General features: G+C 35.7%; 1 protein-coding gene across 2 annotated transcripts in view; it reads left to right on the forward strand.

Moving 5' to 3' along the window:
* Positions 1–20,507, forward strand: part of WASF3 (WASP family member 3) — a 200,922-nt gene that overhangs the window by 174,973 nt on the left and 5,442 nt on the right. Inside the window, exons 5-9 of one of the 2 annotated variants that reach the window (XM_001366878.4) lie at positions 3,613–3,766; positions 7,067–7,184; positions 11,138–11,313; positions 18,192–18,458; positions 19,735–20,105. In XM_001366878.4, coding sequence (XP_001366915.2) covers positions 3,613–3,766; positions 7,067–7,184; positions 11,138–11,313; positions 18,192–18,458; positions 19,735–20,105 — 1,086 coding nt within the window. Of the gene's footprint in view, positions 1–3,612; positions 3,767–7,066; positions 7,185–11,137; positions 11,314–17,153; positions 17,321–18,191; positions 18,459–19,734; positions 20,106–20,507 lie in introns of both variants that reach the window. The other variant, XM_007495251.3, reaches the window with a different exon arrangement.

Consider the following 20,507-nt stretch of genomic DNA (forward strand, 5'->3'; position numbering starts at 1 on the left):
GGATGAAGACTCTAAATGAACATCCTAATGCAAACACTAACAGCATGGAAATAGATTTTGATCAAGGACACATGTAATACCCAGTGAAACTGCGCGTCAGCTATGGGAAGGGTGGGGGGGAGGGAAGGGAAGGTAAAGAATATGATTCTTGCAACCAAGGAATAATGTTCTAAATTGACTAAATAAATAACTTATAATGAAAAAAAAGTTTATCTTAAATTGTTTTTACTTTCATGTTGCTTAACCAATAGTGTGTACTGCACATTTTATTCATGAAAGAAACTTATATAGCTAATTTTAAAGAAATAACTAAACTTTACTTAAGAAATATTTTTTAAATGGGGCACAGGTTTTTTTTTTAAGACATTAGATGTGCTTGGGCATATCCTGGCTATATACTTGATGGAATACTTGCTCACATTGTTTTATTATTACTATTTAAAAATTTTTTTAAACCCTAACCTTCTGTTCTGGTAACAGCTCTAAGATAGAATGTTAAGGACTAGGCAAAGGAAGTTAAGTGGCTTTTTCAGGATCACAGAGCTAGGAAGTGTCTAGGGCCAGATTTGAACCCTGAGCCACTCAAAACCAAGCCTGGCTCTCTATTCACTGTGTATACCTAGCTACCCCATTCACATTGCTTTATAAAAGATTCTAGAACTTCTACCTGTTATTGGATTTGTTTTTAACCCTTTTATCAAGAAACATAGAGTAATGCTTAATTTTTTTTAATTTAAAAAACCTATTTGTTTAATTAACCAGCATTTATAAAGCATCTGCTATATCCCCAAAATTGAATTAGTCATTGGGAATATAAACATAAAGGTATAACAGACAATATTCTACAGGATTTTAAAATCTATTGGGATTGGACATATAGGAGAGTGGTAGACAAAAAAAGGAATTTTTATCTGGAGAGTAGTAGGGCTTAATTTAAAAGAAATATTTTTTGTGAAATTCCAGCTTTTGCACTTTACTTTTTTTTAATATTCCTTTTATGTTACCTTCATTTCCGAACATATGCCTCTTGACCCTTTTTCTCAAAGCATTGTCCTCTAATACAAAGAATTCAAAAGAGGGGCAAAGTTACTACGGGTACATGCTAAAAACAAATTTCCTCTCAATTTTTCAATTTGTTTTTAGAAGTCAAAATAAAGTTAATGAAATAGAAATATAAAGCAATCAGTACCTTGAAGTTGTAATTTTTTCTCCATAAGAAAAATACAGCCTTTTTTTCAGTATTAGAAAGTTATAGAATTCTTTTGTCTGCATTTAAAAATGGCAAAATTTTCTTCTAGAAGATAAAATATGGAGAATAATTTATGAACTTCAGATATCAGTGAGTTAAGAAATTTCATCTTAAATTATCTTATCACTGATTTGAAATTGTTGGTAATCAAACTATTTTCACATTTTTTTTTGTCTCAAGACCGTTGCTGTTATAATTAAAATGTTTTTGATGAGTAGATTTGAAACCACACACAGATTAATGTATAGATTTAAGTTTATTAAATATGAAGTTGAACCTTATTTTAATAACTCTCAATTTCTATTTTATATCAGTTTCTGGATGAATTGTTATCATATTCCTTTCATTTATCATTTTGTGATTTTTTAAAATCCTTACCTTTAATCTTAAAATCAATACTTTGTATTGGTTCCAAGGCAGAAGAGAGGTAAGGACAAGGCAATGAGGGTTAAGTGACTTGCCCAGGGCACATAACGAGGAAGTATCAGAGACTAGATTTTAATCCAGCACCTCCCATCTATAGGCCTGGTTCTCAACCCACTGAGCTACTAGGTTGCCCTCTCATTTTGTGATTCTGATAATTTCTTGTAGCCTTTTCTTTTTTGTTTAAGCTCTTCCCTTCCGTCTTGAAATAGATACTAAGTCTCAGTTCCAAGGCAGAAGTGTGGGAAGGGTTAGACAATTGTTGTTAAGTGATTTGCCTAAGGTCACATAGCTAGAAAGTATCTGAGGCCATATTCGGACCCAGGTCTTCCTGTTTCCAGCCCTGGTTCTCTGTTCACTGAGCCAACTAGTTGCTCTGTTAGCTTTTTAACAGAATTGGTTCATGTAGCCTCCTACCATCTTTCAATCTTTCCTATTCTTGGTGCTTATAGTTAAGAATCCTGTGTACTGTGCTAATAAAGCCATAACCCAATTATTTAAGTATATATGTTGATTAGCATTAGTTATCTGAATAGACTTATTTGTGGGATATTGCATTGGTTCATGTACATCTAATGTTCTTGGGACTAAAAGCTTCACATTGGTTTTTCTTTCTGTGTTGCTGGATAGAATCTCTGGTTATTTCTATATTTCTATATGATATATAGAACAGACATTTTATATCTCTTCATTGGCATTAATAAGAAATGTATGCTTAATTTTTAAAAAACATATTGCTATTTTAAAAAACACAAACTTTCATATGTATATATTAATTATAGGGTCAGGTCAGCCCATATGTCGTTTTTGAGAAATAGCATTTTTTTAAAATTTAATTTTCCCCCAATTACATATAAAATAGTTTCTAGCATTTTCCAAAGAATATTGAGTCTGGAATTCTCTCCTTCACTTCCTGCTTTCACTCCCCCCACCCATGTTGAGATGGTAAGCAATCTCATATAGATTTTACATGTGCTATCATGTAAAACATTTTTACATATTAATACTTTTGTGGAAGGAAACAAAGGAAATTGAGAAAATGAAAAAAAAAAGTTTGCTTTGGCTTGGAATCAGACTCCTTTCTTTTTCTCTCAAATCAGATGGTATTTTTTATTGAGTCCTTTGGAACAGCTTTTGATCATCATTTTGCTAAGAATAGCTAAGTTATTTACAGTTGTTCATTGTACAATATTCTTGTCACTCTGGTGTTCTCCTGGTTCTGCTTATATCACTCAAGCTTTAGTTCAGTTTAGGAAAACACCAGGTTTTTCTGAGGTCCTCCTGCTCACCATTCCTTATAGTATGATAGTATTCCATTACAATCATATACTATAACATACTCATCCATTTCCTAAATGATGTTTGATCTTTCCAATTTTTTGCCTCCACTAAAAGAGAAGCCTTCAATGTTTTTGTACACATAGTTCTTTTTAAAAAATCTCTTTGGGATAAAAACCTAGTATTGCTGAGTCAGAGGGTATGTACTGTTTTATATCCCTTTGGGCATAGGTCCAAATTGCTCTCCAGAATGACTGATTCATCACAACTCCCCCAACAGTACATTTGTGTTTCAGTTTTCCATAGAATCTCCAAGTTTTTGACGTTTTCCTTTTCTGTCATAGTAGCCAATCTGATAGGTGTGGAGTGGTACCTCAGAGTTTATTTAATTTGTAAGAGAAATAGCATTTCTTTGAAGAAGGTACTTAGCATACCTGAAGTGTGTCAGTCAAATAAAAAAGAAGTGCTTTGGAGTCAGCTCTGCTTATCTAGAGGAGGAAAGAAGATATAACTACACGTGGTTCTGTTTGCATGCCGACAAAGACTGTTAAGTTATCCTGGAAAGCATTGTGACTGGAATAAATGTGTAAGAATTAAATGATTCTTAACAGTAAAAATAAATGTCTTTTCTTATAACCAAACTTTCTTGGGTCTTTCAACAGTATCGCTACAGGATATCAATATGAAGAAAGCATTCAAAAGTTCTACAATACAAGACCAGCAGGTGGTTTCCAAGAACAGTATTCCCAATCCAGTGTCTGATATTTACAATCAGAGTGATAAGCCACCTCCTCTGAATATACTTACACCTTACAGGTATGGACTAATTTAATGGTAAGATTTAATTTTACTTCTTCATTGTAGATCTAATTTTAGGTTATGGGCAATATTATAAGAAGACTTATTTAACTATATATAGAAACTCTCCTTTGAGGATAAATTCTTTTAGTTGTCAATCTGACATCCTTCTAAATTCATGTATTGTTGCAAAGGGACAAAAACATGATGAAATTGGAAAGCCTTGAATTCTTATTGTCACATTATTTGTAGTTATCACTATGCATGTTATCAAAAGAGTGAGCCCTGGGTTTCTTTAATAGAAATGGTTCATTTGTCAGTGATGATGTGGGGGCTTTGTGCTCATTATTTTTCAAGACCATGTAAAAGTAATTCCATGATTCAGTCAACATGCAGCAAACAGATTGATCTGTCTCCACATTTCAGTGCAGAGGCATTTATGCAGCAGAGTATATTGTGCACTGTTACAGGTTATAGAAAGACAGTTTGATCAACAAGTTAGCCCACTGTTATTACAGAGCAGTGCAGCATACAATTTAGACCAAATGCAAAATGAACCCCGAGGGAGTTAATATTCTCTAACAACCCACAGCAACTGCATTCTTTCTTTTTCTTCTTATTTTCCCATGTACAATACAGCCATCTAGTCTAACCCATCTATTCCAATTTGCTCAACTAAATTACTATAAGGCTTACCCTTTGTTTAGAAGGACACTACATGTTTACTGAGCTAGACTTTTACTGCATAACGCTCTGTGCTCCTACCATGTACAGAGAAGTTAGGCACCAGGAGAGCTACAAAGTTCAAATAAGATACTACCAGTTCTGTGCTACAAGCATCTATTACATGCCTGCTGGGTGCAAAATCTATTGTAATCAGTGGGTACACAAAAGTAAATAGGGATGCTGTCCATGTCTCAAAAGAAGCTTATGCTTTATAGAGAGGGAATAAATACAGATTGAAGATGACATGCACACAGATTGAAAATATTATGGGACAGAGGAGAGATTTAGGCAAAGTGCTCTAGGAAAATCAAGGAGGCAGGAAATGGAAGGTTAGGGAAGGGTGACTTCATGGAGGAGGTAACATCTTGAGCTTTGAAGGAAGAGAACTATTTATAGTAGCAGAGGTGACAATAAAACATCAGTAAGCTCTCCAAGGATGTGTGGGAGCGTGTGTTCTATTTTCCAAGAGGGCAGATTCTTCATCAACCTCCAACTCCGACTCCAACTCCGTACTTTGAAGAATTGACTTCACAGGAAGTTGCTGCTGCTTTTAAAGACACTTCTTTGCATCATTGCATCACTTCCTGTGCATTTATTCCACTTCATGTGTACCAATTGTAGCTTTAGCTTTGCTTAGGACTGCCCAGAGGGCAATCAGTTGTTTCTGATTCGTCATTTGCTATAGCACATGTGGGTCACAGACCTCCCCATACTTAGGGATAAGTGAGGTGTATCTGCTTCTGGTGATTAAATCTAAAAGTGGGCGAGGGGGGACTTAATTCCATCTTCACAATTCCTTCTGTGATCCTTTGGAAGACTAGTCTGCCCAATGGATCATCTGGCATCTTATACCCCTAAAAATCTTCTAACTACTGGTGCATACAATATTGCACCTTCTAAGAGGAAACTACAGTAGTTAGAGATAAGAGGGAAATACAACAGAGAGAAAGCAAAACCATTGTTTGCTAGGCACATTGACAAGAAGCCAATTAGGGGGGGCAGTCCTCTTTGGCATAAGAATGTACATTCAAAATAACTGTGTTCAACCCCCTTCAGTTCAAACAACTGAACCCCAAAGTTCATTCTGGATCTTCTTATGCAGTGTAGGTTTTTGCAGACATCTTTCTCCAAATAGTTTGTTTTCTGGATTCAAGGAGTTAGCAAGCTTCTTTACCTGAAATTTTTTCTCAAATAAAATTTTAAATTGTGGATTTTATGAAAATATATATAATGTCTAATAGAAATTCAAACTCTGTTTCTATAACATAGCTCATCTTTCATGTAAAACTTTCCCCTCTTCTTAACCTTCCTTATTTCATAATCTTAAAGCCATTCTCCATTTTTTACTTTCCTTAATTGCTCATCTCTAATTAGTTACTAAATCCTGTTGGTTTTACTGTCATATTTCTCCTTCCCTTTTCTCCACTTACATTCTTCTTCGCTTTTTGCCCAGCTATTGCAAACATTTGTTAATTGGTCTCCTTAACTTTAGTTTTTCCTTTTTCCTATGCATTTTCTACATAGCTGACAAATAGATGTTCCTAAAACTCACACCTGATTGTGTTACTTCCTTCCCAAGAACCTTAAGATGTCTTCCTCTTGTCATTAGGATGAAATACTAACTTCTCTAGTTGGTCTTTAAAACCTTTCAATATAGGTCCAATCTGTTTTTCTAGACTAATCACAAACCACACATGGACCTATCCTTGTGCATTCTGCATTCCAGACAAACTGGACTACTTGCTGTTCCCTTTGCATAAATATTTCATCCTTTTTTCTCTTTACCTTTTCATAGCCTACCCTCCAAGCCTGGAATATTCTCCCTTTTTCTCTTTGTATAATCTCTGCCTTTGGAATATAGTTTAGATGCTACTTCCTAAAAGAAGTTTTTCCTAATATCCCCAGTTATTAGTTGCTCACCTCTCCCTTTCTTGCCATAATCACTTTCTGTTTACTTAGAATAAATTTTGTCTATATTTATTTGTGTTCATGTTATTTTCCTTTCTGCTTTCTCCACTAGAATATAAAATTCTTAAGGGAAAGAACTATCTTCTTTTGTCTTCATAAATTCTAGTACATATCAGATTTTAAATAAATGCTTGTTAAATTGAATTTACACCACTAGGAGGTATCTCATTTCAGATGAATTGGAAATCAAAAAATAAAAGTAGGCATATGTTTCCATTCTACCTAACTATCCCTATTCTAGGTTTGGGGAGTAGGGAGTAAGGTTTAGAAGAGAGAAACAGAGTATGAGACATACCAACACAAACATCCCAAATAATATTTGAATTTTTTTCATTTCTGGGTTTTGAGAAATTTTTTTCTCTTCTTTTCAACAATTTTATGCATAGAACTATGGAGCCAAGAGAATTTAAAATGCTTTTGTTACCAAATAAATTCAGCATATGTTGCTAAAATCAACATAAAAAGTCACAATTTCACAGATTTCTTGAAGTATAAGGCATTTAACAATGTGTATAATTGTCTATTTGTTATATATTATGGTTTAGTGAATTAAAATCAGAGTTGAAACCCATAAGCTTAAAAATGTACATAAGCTCCCTTTTCTTTACTTCCATATTTTTCTAGAGATGATAAGAAAGATGGATTGAAATTCTATACTGATCCATCCTATTTCTTTGATCTTTGGAAAGAGAAAATGCTACAGGATACAGAAGACAAAAGAAAAGAAAAAAGAAGACAAAAGGTAAATAATTCCAGGATAGAAAACATGTATATTCATGAGCTAATTTAGGTGTGATATCCAAACCAAATTGCTGAATTCCACTCCATTGAAATGCTGGGTGTGTCAGACAGGGTGCTGAAATTTTTTCATAGATTACACTTTTTAATATGAAGCTAATTGAGAATCACCTGTGAGCATAATTTTCAAAAACGTTTTCAACCTTTTTGTTCCCTCTTCTCACATTCAACCAATCTGCTTCATTTTAGCAAGAGAAGACACTTTTAATTTGATTTTTGTTCACAAGTTTGGAATTGCCTTTGGTCTCACTCATATTCCAGAAAGAATCCTATTACCCCATTACAGAGGAAGGTGATCAACTTTAATTTTTTTTTAAATGTTTTTCATGGTTAGACTCTTGCCCTCAAGCCCTACTTTTAAAAATGATAAATTGCATGCCTTATAATGAAAAGTCAGCTTGATATTTATATTTTGTGCCAGAAATGACGCTTTCCTAGGAGGATTGGTGTAAGGGAAGGGAGGAGAGATTGTAATTGATACAAATACTGCCTAAACAGTCTCTGCAAAGACTTGCCTTCTCTGCTGGAGATAAGTTTCACTTGTGATTAAGAAAAGTTACAGAACACTTCCTGAAAGTCTTCCCAGAAGTTTAATTTGTCCTTTGGAAGACAGTTTGTTGTACAGATGTCCTAGGAAAGACAACCCCTTTTTGGCAAATAGCTGAAAGCTTTGGCTTAGAGAAGAAGCTCTTAACCTATCTGTGAGTGGATTTCATGGGGTACAGAGGGCAGGGGTGTGGGAGGGAGGAGATGGGGAGGATGAACTTGGATGGGAAAAAATAATTCTTTCTTTTCACTAACACTCAATTTCCTTTGTGTTTATATGTCTTTTATTTTATGCATTTAAAAACATTTTGAAACAAAAAAGATTGAGTCTCTGACTTAGAGAAATGTTTGACATTTGGTAAGATAACAGGATTTTTTCAGTCATTTGAATCATAAATATCATAAGCTACAAAGGCCCTGGAAAGAGAGGTTCAAAAGGAAAAGGTTGTTTTAATTATCTCCATTGTGTTGATTGAATTTGTTAAAATCAAGAACATCATGGGAGAGTTATAGGACTCTGTAGGTATTGTCTATATGAGGGAAAGATGAATATTATGCTCTTGATATGAAAGGAAGACAAGGAAATAATTTGATTGACATGCCAGTGATACCTCCCTATGCAATTCCTATGAAATGTAAAAGCTCATTGAGATTTATAAGAGAGCTTTTCATTAAATATATAATTTACCTTTCAATGACCTTACAGATGCCTCTTATGGATGATCCAAACATGATGCTTTTGGCATAATTATTTTTCTGTGCCTTCACAGAAAATTTATAAATCTGTAATTATCATGTCTACAAAACTAGTAGCTACTTCTAGATCTTTAGATTCATCCTGAATTCCCCAAATGCTTGTAACAGTGGTGATTGCCTTATTCTGGTATCACATTGTCTTTAGGTCAAATAAAGAGGCTTTTTAAAAGTCACAATTATTGTTTGTTTCTGAGAGTAAGAATAATATAAAGATTGTCCTATTTTTAGAAAGCTTAGACTTTAGAACTGAAAGAAATTTTAGAGTCTATTTAGTCTAATTGCTTTGTTTTTGGGTGAGGAACTTGAGACCTAAGCAATAAAGGGATTTACCTAAGGTCACATAGATTACAATTGTCAATTAGGATTTGAATGTGTCTGGTAACCACACACATAGTAACTTTGTTTCCATCTCTTTTTCTCCTTTGTAAAAAGTATATCTGTATATATTTCTATCCATCCATGGCTTTTCATCCTGAATAACATATTAATGTATAAAATTCTTTCATTCCATTGTGAAACAAAAGTGCCTCCATTGAAGTCTTCCTCCAGTGGCTTCTCTATGGCATGGGAATGTTCTTCATTTTCCTCAAAGTTGTTGTTGCTCAGTCAAGTCTGATTCTTTGTGGCCTTATTGGATATTTTCTTGGCAAAGATACTGGAGTGGTTTGCTATTTCCTTCTCCACTGGATTAAGGCAAACAGAGGTTAAGTGATTTGTCTAGGGACACATAATTAGTGAGTGTCTGAGGGCAGATTTGAACTCAGGTCTTCCTGACTCCAGACCTAGAATTCTCTCCATCGAGTCACCTACCTGCCTCCCAAAAGATAGCATGGTTTACATTTGGGCAGATCCACTTAGCTAGGTAGGTGTTGATTGTGGGCTTTGCATCTCTCCAGCCTAGCTTTAGTTGATGGAGGCTCATAATGGCCTTCAAAGACAATCAACAAGTTGTAGAGATTCCTTACTCCTATGTTGACAAACTGATGTGTGCCATGGTGGGGAGAGTGGGTAGTTGCTCTCCCTCCCCCCTCCCCCAGCTGTGCCTGAGGACTTTTCTCCCATCACTTGCCCCTCTGTCCAACAGACCAGTGGGAGTGCTTCCTCCCTTCCTCCCCTCCCCCCATCTGGGATAAGGCAGGGGGCTCACCTACAGTGTGCGGGTTGCAATTTGAGCACTCAGTCTCTAAAAGATTCTCCATCACTGACATAGTTTATTTTGGAGGAAGTGCCTATGACTCAAAAACTTAGATTCTTTAAGAAACAGAAAATGAAAAAAATTAGATGCACCAATGAAATAGGCTTCAGGCAGTAATACTATAGTTTGGTAATTTCATGATGATCTAATGCAATCATATATAATCATCCATCAGCCATTTGGAAAAATCTAGCTCCAAAATAAAGAAAATAAAAGTTAATTCTGCATTGTAGATTTTTTTTAGAAGTTAAAATATTATGGGAGATAATTAGAGACATTCAGAACTATTTCAAAACCAAGATTAGGAACCATAGATTTGGGGAGCTGTTTTCCTGTATCCTCACAGTAATTTTGTGGAGAGAGATGGTATGATGACAATGGAAAGATCATTGGTCTCAGAAGATCTGAGATCAAATCCAGTCTCTGCTACTGGCTTTGTCACTTCATATCTTGAAACCTAACTTTCCTCATCTGCAAAATGGAGATAAGAATGTCAATAGAATACATGTGCCTTTCTGATAGGGCTATGAGAAATGCTTTTTATAAATCTTAACTTTAATTTGCAAATGGAGAGTTATTATTATTGCTTGGTCTTACTTGAGGTACTTATCACGTGTTGTCCCTAGAGTTGTTTAATCTAAATGAGCTGAATAAGAGTTGAGTGGCTCACTTGCAGAATGATACTTCATAGGAAGTAGAAATTCAGGGTTTGCCTATAAGGGACGTAGCATTTTATGGAATATGTAAGACAAATGAATATAACAAAAATAAATTACTGCTATTCTTTAGCCATGTAAATATGTAAGTAAGAGAGAGCCATTTAAGTCCTGGGTATTTACTGACTAGATTGTACTTGCCAGTGGTGGAGGCATTCTCTCAATTTTTGTGGAGAGGCCAAAGGGCCAGAGCAAAAAATGTTTCACTGATGGGGCAACAGGTAAGTTTTCTGTTTTTCCATTTAACTGTTTGCAAAATTTGCTTAAATACCATTTGGAATGCCTTTTGGAAAAAGAGGATAATTTTTTTTTAATTCTGGAAGAATAATATTTTGTGATACAGATATTCTATATCAAGTCATTTTAAAAAAATGAGCAGTGGTGGAGAACTAATTCTCTATCATACATGTCTTGTCCGATGTTTTTATCTAGGCATTAGAGAGCAGCGCCAGAGCACTTTCCTTATCTAGATATGCTGTGTAAGTTAAAAAATACAGACTACTTTCTCTTGGGTCCATAGAATATGATTATTAGACTTCTGCAGAATTTTCATTTACAATTAGGTATAGCTTCCATTTGCAAATCAGGTTTATATTTCTGTTCATTTGAACTGCATTCATTTAACCTGCTGTTTTTCCTCTCCCTTCTGTCTTGGCATGCTTCCTTTCTTTTCCTGGACATCAGGAGCAAAAGCGTATAGATGGCACAACTCGTGAGGTGAAAAAGGTTAGAAAAGCCAGAAACAGGCGCCAGGAGTGGAATATGATGGCATATGACAAAGAGCTTAGACCTGACAACAGGTTGTCTCAGAGTGTGTACCATGGAGCATCTTCCGAGGGATCCCTGTCCCCAGATACTAGGTCTGTGTGCACTAAAGCTCCCTTATCCCCATGGGATGGTTCTGCATGAGGCATTTCTTGTTTTTTTTTTAATAATCTAGATAATATAGTAGGTATTTCTTGTTTGTTGTTGTTGTTGTTTTGTTTTTTTACAATTTGGTAATGCAGCAATAGCTTTAGTTGTCAAAAAGATCTGGAATGTATCTTAGAACTTTAAGACATGCATTGAAAGTGTTTTGTTGATGTCACAAGCTTTTTTGTATGTTGTTTTTCTTTGTAGGATTGAAAACCCTTCTGACTTGCATTTGTTATTTAGTTGAACTAGATACTGTGTTCAAATGCAGATGTTAGATTTAGCTCTGTTAATTTAGAAGATATTTAAATTTCAATTTAATTAGCTATAGTGATACTTTAATTTTAAGTGTGGCATGTTGAATTGCCTTTGATATACAGTGTCTGAGAATGATTGGTAGCTACTATTAATAGAACAATTAATAGAATAACTCCATTTTTCTGTTTTAAAATCTCTCTAAGAGTGATGGAAGCAAAAAATGTGCCTGTTTCTGCCCTTCAGATAACTTATCTCATGTACTCTAATTTGCAGGAAAAGATCACCCAGCTCTCTAAAAGAGTGTTACTTGGTCAATAACAGTGTTTCTTCATGCAGGTCTGAATGTCATGGCCATTGAGTGGCAGTTGCAGTTCATTGAATGGGATGACTGCAATGGAATTAACTTTTTAACTTTTTCATTTTGTTTGTTTGTTTGTTTGTTTTTTACCTTTTAACTTAAAGTCTTCTGTGGGAAAAATGAAACTTTGTCTACAAAGTCTTTTATTAGCATATAAAAGAAAAAAATTTTCTTACAGCTCTTAAGGCTTATTTATGTTTCAAGGTGGTTCCTCTAGGTTTCCTCTTGGTGGTGGTTTTTATATTTAAAAATAAATAAAACAAAACACTGCATAGTCTTGAGTTTCTACTTATAGTTTTATTAATTTCTCTGTCCCCAGCTTCAAATTTTGATCATTGCTAACACTATGTGAAGAAAGTCTTAAGTTAAATCTTGTTAATCTGCAATCAGTGCAATACAAAAATATTCTGGTTAATTTTACCTTCAGCTTTTAAATGACAACATAGTTCTCTGCAAAATAGATATTAGGAAACAGTGCATCATGAGGAGGCGACTGCTCAGAAAGCCTTTTATCATTCTCATTGTTATCACTGGTGAATTAATCATTTAATGTCATTATTAATCTACTCATGCAAAAATGATATGAATGTTATAGATCTGAACTTTTTATTTTAAGTAGAACTTCTTATTCCAGGTAATGTTCTCCAGAAAGCTTAACAGAAGGAGGTGAATATTCTTTTTTACATGGTGAGAGGTCTTTGTATATATCCTTGATTTTAATATCAAATTGATCTCAGTCAGCCACAAAATTTATACTTGTTCAGACTGTCCAGCCTTTTTACATAATTTTGTTTTAAATATTTCTTTATCTTTCTTAATTTTGTTGAATGAGCTCGACTTTTTCTGCATTTCTAAACCCAACTTAGGCAGCCAGGTGACATAGTGGATTGAGCACTAGACCTGGAGTCAGGAAGACCTTAGTTTATTTGTTTATTTGTTTATTTTTAAAAACCCTTCCCTTCCATCTTAGAATCCAAGGCAGAAGAGTGGTAAGGGCTAGGCAATAGGGTTAAGTGACTTGCCCAGGTTCACAGCTAGGAAGTATCTGAGGCAAGATTTGAACCTAGGACCTCCCATCTCTAGGCCTGGCTCTCAATCCACTGAGCTACCCAGCTGCACCCAGGAAGACCTTAGTTTAAATCTGCCCTCAGACACTTATTAGCTATATGATCCTGGACAAGTCACTTCAACCCTCAGCCCCAGTTTTCTCAACTATATAATGAGTATAATAAAGTTATCATGAGGTAAAATAAGATATTATACTTACTATAGTTCCTTGTAAATATAGAGTGCCGTGTTGAGCATATTATATAAATACTGTCATCATCATTATTATTTTCATTTTCTAAAAGTCATTCCTATGGTACTTTGTTCATTGTCCTTCAACTAACCTTTCCTACCATATCAAACATGATACTTCATTATTGTCTTTAGATGATTCCCTTTCATCAGGTTTTCCTATGAAAATAAATTCACTTACCAATGATCACATCTTGAGTATACATGTAAGTTGAAATGCTCATAAGTAGGTGATGCTACCCCTATTCATTGGGATCATCAAATTTATAAACATAGGGTCATAGATTTATGACTTCTTGTCGCAGCAAGGCAGTTCTTTTCCTTCTCCCTAATTCTTTCCTTTCTTGCTGCCTACAGAAACTATTCAAAACTCCCTCTTCCTTTCTCAGACTTCTACACACAACCTCATCTCCCTCTTTTCAGCTGAAGACCTTAACTTTTATGTTACTGAAAAAAAAAAAACGGAGACCATTCAATGGAAGCTCCTGGTTCTCACCATTTCATCATCATCTCCCCTTTGACTTCACTCATTACACTCTTGTCTCACTCTCTGATAATAAGCTGAAACTTCTTGCCAAAACTAACCCCTCTACCTGTCTGCTTAATTCCACCCCCTCCCATTTTCTCTTGAAAATTGTTCCTTCATTCATCTTTCTCATCCTCTTATTTTTCAGTCTTCTCTGATTTCTTAGTTTCTTCTCTACTGCCTTCAAATGTACCCAAGTATATATACACTCATACAGCCCTATCTCTCTCCCCTGAGCATCATTTTCTATTAGATGTTTTGTCCAAACAGAACTTTTCCTCTTTCACCCTAAACCCTCTCTTCTAAACTTCTCTATTTCTATTGTAAGCACCACCATCCTACTAGTTTAATTTAGTTTATTTGTAGCATTGGCATTATCTTCACTCATTGCCTAAATTTTCCCTCTACCCCACTTATCTACATAGTTGTAGACCTTGCCATTTCTGCTTTCTCTGACCTCATACCTCTACTCAGCTAACACCTTAGCTCAGGTCCATATCACCTTTCATCTAGATTATGGCATGGACTCCTAATTATTTGTTAACATGTTTCAAATCTCTCTTCGATCCAGTCTATCCAGTATACTCCTCCCAAAATGGTTTTCTTCAGACACAGATCTGGTCCTATCCCTTCTCTATTCAATAAACTCTAGTCGTCTCCCTATTGCCTCTAGAATCAAATAAAAACTACTCCTTTTAGCTTTTAAAGCCCCATACAACTCTACTCTTCCCTATATTTCCCACTTTAGTGGACATTACTCCCCATCCTCTCCTCTGTGATGTAGACAACTTGCTTTCCATTTGTTATCCCTGACAATTTATCTGTCACCTCTGTGCCTTTGTGCTGGAAGGCTCTCATTCCTGGATTGTGCTCATGTCTCACCATCACTTCATAGAATTGTTCTTTTCTTTCAAGAAGCAGTTTAAGCATCTCCTTCAGTATGAAGATTTTCCAACTTCCTTCCCCAACTTCTAGGATACTTTCTCCTAAATTAATTCATTTTTTTAACTCCTTGGTATTTATTCTTTGGTATATAAATATATGTGCCCTTAAAAAAAAAAAAACTCTTACCTTCTGTCTTAGAATCAATACTGTGTAAAGGATAAGTAATTGGGGTTAAGTGATGTGCCCTGGATTATGCAATTAGGACTGAGGATAGATTTGAACCCAGCACTACTATCTCTAGGCCTGGATCTCAATTCATTGAGCCACCTAGCTGCCTGCTACTTATTTGATTTCCTTTGCTAATCTAAACTTCTTACAAGTAAGGATATTTTCATTTTCTTTTTTCTATTACCCTGACACATAGTAAGCACTTAATAAATGTTTTTTAATTGATTCATAGATGTAGAAGTATAAAGGAATTTGGAGGCCATCTAATCCCATGCTTTAATTTTCAGATAAAGAAACTAAGATCCAGAGAGATGAGCTCATTTCCCCAAGATCACCCAGGTAGTAAGTGTCAGGTTTAGGGCATAAACCAAGGTTCTCTGACCCCAAATCCTATCCACTTCCCCCTGTATCATATTGCTAGCTGGTATAGGAGATTGTTAGTCTGTCTAAACCACTATATAAATATTTACATCTATTCTGGACTCTGAGGCATTTTTAATATGTATGATCTCCACTGAGTTCAGTGATGAACTGAATCCATAGGTCTCTCTTCCTAAAGCCTGCCCTGGTTAATGCTGCTTAGTTTTTTCCATCTTGTCTGACTTTTCATGACCTTGTTTGGAGTTGCCTTAAAGATATTGGAGTGATTTGCCATTTCCTTTTCCAGCTCATTATACAGATGAGGAAACTGAGGTAAGCAGCATCAAATGACTTGCCTAGGGTCATTCAACTACTGGTGTCTGAGCCTGGATTTGGACTTGGGTCTTTCTGACTCCAGGCCACTTAACTGCCTACCTCGAACAATTGCTCTGTAATGATCTCTTTTGTTATTGGTTCCCAACCTGCTCTCTGACCTTTTCCTGTTCTGTAGTAGCCTCTTATCTCTCTAGGAACCCTTAATTTACCTGCTCTATGCTTTTGTTCCCTTGAAAAAGTGGAGGAATGTAATGATATACTATTTAACTAACTTACTCTTCCCTATTACTCCTTTTTAATCTTTTGCCCGTCCTTCGTAGGATTCTGATTAGATTTCCACTCCTTTTTAGCCACAATGATAATACTGATAATAATTGCTATCATTTATATAAATGAAATTTTAGTGAATGGAGATTTTAGTTTCTTTATCTGAAAACTAAAGCATAGGATTTGATGGCCTCCAAATTCTTTTATACTTCTATATCTATGAATCAATTAGTATGTGTCAGGGTAAAAGAAACAAGAAAATGAAAATATCTTTGCTTGTTATAAAGTTGGAAAAGCACTTACTAATATCTCATTATGTCCTCTCAATGGCCATGGGAGGTAGGTGCTATTATTATCCATCCCTATTTTATAGATGAAGAAAGTAAGTCTGGTAGAGGTTAAGTGATTTATCCGGGATCATACATTTAGTAAGTGTTTGAGGATGGATTTGGACTCCATTCTTTCTGATTTCAGGTCCAGCGCTCTACATTGTCTTATTACCACTTGAGAATGTCTGTCTCTGAAATGCCATTTTCCCACTTTCTTCCATTCACCATTATTACCCTAGTCACTCTTGTTTATTTTCTCTCTGTTAGCTTCTTTCATCTCTATATCATAATACCATTTTAGATGAGTATAACAGCAGCCCAGTCCTGTGTCCTTGGTTTTTTAAGCTGATAATTTTATTTTAAAAACCTCCTTATTTTTTGCCATTTGGCTAGGTTTTTTAAACCCTTACCTTCTGTATTAGAATCAATACTAGGTATTGGTTCCAAGGTAGGAGAGTGATAAGGGCTAAACAGTTGAGGTTAAGTGATATGCCCAAGGTCACACATCAGCTAAGGTTCTTTTCAAAGCAGTAGCAGTTAGTATCTCTCTTCTCTCTTGGTCCTTCTTCTTTGCCTTCATGGTGTTTTCATTAATTGGTACCATCCATAGAGGTGTTTAGTTCTGAACATGGGTACATCTAGAAAATAAACTACTTCTCATGACAGCCTGGATTCTCCCTATATTTTTCTATGTTAAAAATTTCCTTTAACTCCTTTGCTAGCAGCTTACACAATGCAAAGATAGATCTGTGCCTTCACCATCTTCTGAAGTTTATGCCACAGTTAGGGACAAGGACAGCTGTGGAGGATGCTATAAGGACAATTCTTCAGCATTGGAAAAACTACTGATTGCCTTCAAAGGACCACACTGCATGATATCCCAGATCTTGACATCCAGTTTGTGGCTTCTCCACCAATGTCTCTTTGCCTGTTTTGCTTCAGAGAGAGAAACACAAGCTGAATCCTAACAGAAACCAGCAAGTAAATGTGAGGAAAGTCAGAACAAGAAAAGAAGAGTGGGAACGAAGGAAAATGGGTATTGAGTTCATGAGTGACGCCAAGAAACTGGAACAGGCAGGGAGCATGAAAGAGGACAGAATGCCCAGAGGGTTGGTCTTTTTTGCTTTATTCAGAGTCCTGGCTTTTTGTTGCCTGCCCTGCTTCAGTCTTCATGCGATGATATGCATTCAGTTTACTGACTCAATGTGTCCTTTAACAGAGTGCCAGAACTGCACGATTATCTCTTACTAATGCCACCTGGTTCTCCACAGCTGTGGGACAAACAGGTCCTTTTACTCATTCCCCTCCCTTGGGCTTAGCTGACCCTGGACCACAACAATCTCCGCATCTTTGTGAACTCTATGCTCAACTAATAAAATATTTGCATTTCTTCCAACTTGTTACACTCAGCTGTTTATGCAAAGAAAACAAGGCTTTTAAGTATTAAACTTATTAAATCACTACACTCTGCTTTGGTTAAATACATTTCCTCTGTTTAAGCAAAAAAATTATTTGCTGCATTGCATTCTTAATTTCCTTTATTTCTTTTACTGTTAATATTTATCCAATTTACCTACTGTTATGCAATTTCTAATTATATGCTGTTGATGTTTCATTACACTAGAATGCTATATCTGTCTTAAATACTGTATATTAATTTGATTTGTTCTATACTGTTCTGTGGCTAAGACTCCTAAAATATTGAAAAAAGAAGGTACTGTTATTTACTGTGTGTCAGTTCATCTGATATTCTCCTTTTGGAGTTGAGAATTTAATTTCAAGTAATACTTTCATTTTCTGACTGAGATAGTAATCCATTTATTGCTCTGTAGTTTTTGTAATGATATGGGAAGGGGTGGGGAGAGAAAGGGAATTTAGAACTTCTGCACTGATAACAGAAAAGCAGGTGTTGTATGTCCATCAGAAGAAAACAATTGAAAGTCATTTTATCCCTTCCCATTTCTTCTCCTTGAATTGTAGGTCCCATGCATCTGATGTTACTGATTATTCTTATCCTGCTACTCCCAACCATTCCCTTCATCAGCAGCCAGTGACTCCTTCTTATGTAGCAGGGGATGCCCAGCAGTATGGGACTTCAAACCAAGCTCTTGAGCATGAGTATAACAGACCTCCTTCTGCCACTGTCAGGCATATGACCCTAAACAGACCTCAGCAGCCACCGCCACCTCCACCACAGACTTCAGATGGCTCACAGGCCTCTGCACCTTTGGTTCCATCGGATTATGGGTAAACATTCATCTTGCCTGGACTTTGAAAGTATAGTAGATATAATAGTTATTTTGATTTTGTTTTTTAATAATTCATTGGCAAAAATGTCTGCAAAAGAAAACCTGACTTTTCTATCATGAATGCTAAATTACAGGTAAATAAATTATGGGTGAATAACTTTCTAGTAGGACTACCCTTCTTTTTAGTCTTCAATTGTGGTTATGGTTTTTTAAAAAACAATATATTTTATAGCAGATTTGCATGGATCGCATTATGAGGCAAATCTATAAGCTAACTGGTGATAAGTAATTTTTAAAAATCAGAATAAATTGTAAGCTCCTGGAAGGCATGACACATGTTTATGGCCCTCTCAGCACTTCGTACATTATTATTATTATGCATGGTAGGCTTTTACAAATGTTTGTTGAAATGACTAGAGAACTTAACGGCAATCCACAAATTTTCTTATGGAAAATAAGTGCACAAAATGACATATTTAACACAAATAGAGGTGGCAGCATCTTATTCATGATGTTCCTATACATAATCATCTGCTCCCTTCCTTGACCTCATATATCTTGGCCCAGCATCATCTAGCATCATGGTGTCATCTCACTAGAACTCCTAATTTTCTCTCATCCAGGGAGAAAATAAATAGCCTTATTCCTCTTCTTATAATGAATTCCACAGTTCTTGAATGCCACTTTATTTGGTCAAATATACCATTTTTATTATTATCATTATTATCATTATTATTATTATTATTCTCTTGGCATAAAGATATTCTCTAAAACATTGCCTTATAGCCAATATTGAAATGGACATAACAATTCCTGCCTTCTTTAATACGCTTACTTTTTTAGTTAATTAAATTTTCCCATTTCTGTCCTTAAAGTTATTCACAGCAATTTCCCATCCAACTTGATTAACTATGAGTTTCCATGCTACTAACTACCATGAGTATGCATTAATTATGTTCTTCCTGCCTTCCTAGAGTCTGTGATCAGCAGGGAAATGATATTCCTTTCTCCTATGAATATTCCTTTTACTATTGGAAACATTCCAATATCTGAGAGGAGTTAAGCAAAGATATGCTATCCTATGGCAATGAATTGAGCAGGACCTTTGAAATGACTGTGAGAAAGTGTATATGCTTGCACTTCAGAGTTTCTAATTAGACCCACAATATATGATGTGTCCAGGAATGTCTAACCTGACATCTATTTCAGAGCCTCAGAAGAGTTTCTCTTCTGCTGACATTCTGGTGACTTGGTGTGTTTCATCTTTTTGTTAGGATGCTCCCAGCACAAATCATTGAATATTACAACCCATCGGGACCACCACCACCTCCACCACCTCCCATGATTCCTTCAGCACAAACTGCTTTTGTTAGCCCTCTCCAGATTCCTACACCGTCTTCTTATCCCACATTAGCAACTAGTTCCACATACACTGCTACTCCTCATCCACCCTCTACTGGGCTTGTTGTCACAGCTCCTCCTCCTCCGGGGCCACCACCTCCACCACCTGGCCCTCCGGTCGCAGGACCTTCTCTTTCGTCTTCTCCCATGCATGGTCCACCAGGGGCTGAAGCAAAGAGACAAGAACCAGCTCAACCAGCAATCAGTGATGCTCGGAGTGATCTTCTTGCTGCTATTCGGATGGGTAAGTGCAAAACATTTTCCTTTTAGAAAGAGAGTTTTCATTACTTTCTTTTAGTTATATTTCTTACCTTCTCAGAATAACTCTTAATAATTAATGAATAACTTTAAAAGTCCATAATAATTGTTTGGAATAACCATTGCCTGTTTATATTTTAACTAGATTCTGGTTAGAACTTAGTTAACTGGTGCTCTTTCCTTTTCCCACCTACCCCCATTATGCTTTTAGGAAAAAGATGTTAATAATAAGAAAACACCAACTTAGGTTTAACTATAGGAGAAAATATTTCTAGGACAGTGGTCTCAACATGAATTTCCTGTTGGTTTTAGGTTTATAACTAAATAAGAAACACAGTGCCTAAGAGTACTGAGCTTGGGGCCCAGAAGTCCTCAGTTCAAATTCAGC

The sequence above is a fragment of the Monodelphis domestica genome, chromosome 4, assembly GCF_027887165.1.
Source record: "Monodelphis domestica isolate mMonDom1 chromosome 4, mMonDom1.pri, whole genome shotgun sequence".
NCBI lineage: Eukaryota > Metazoa > Chordata > Mammalia > Didelphimorphia > Didelphidae > Monodelphis > Monodelphis domestica.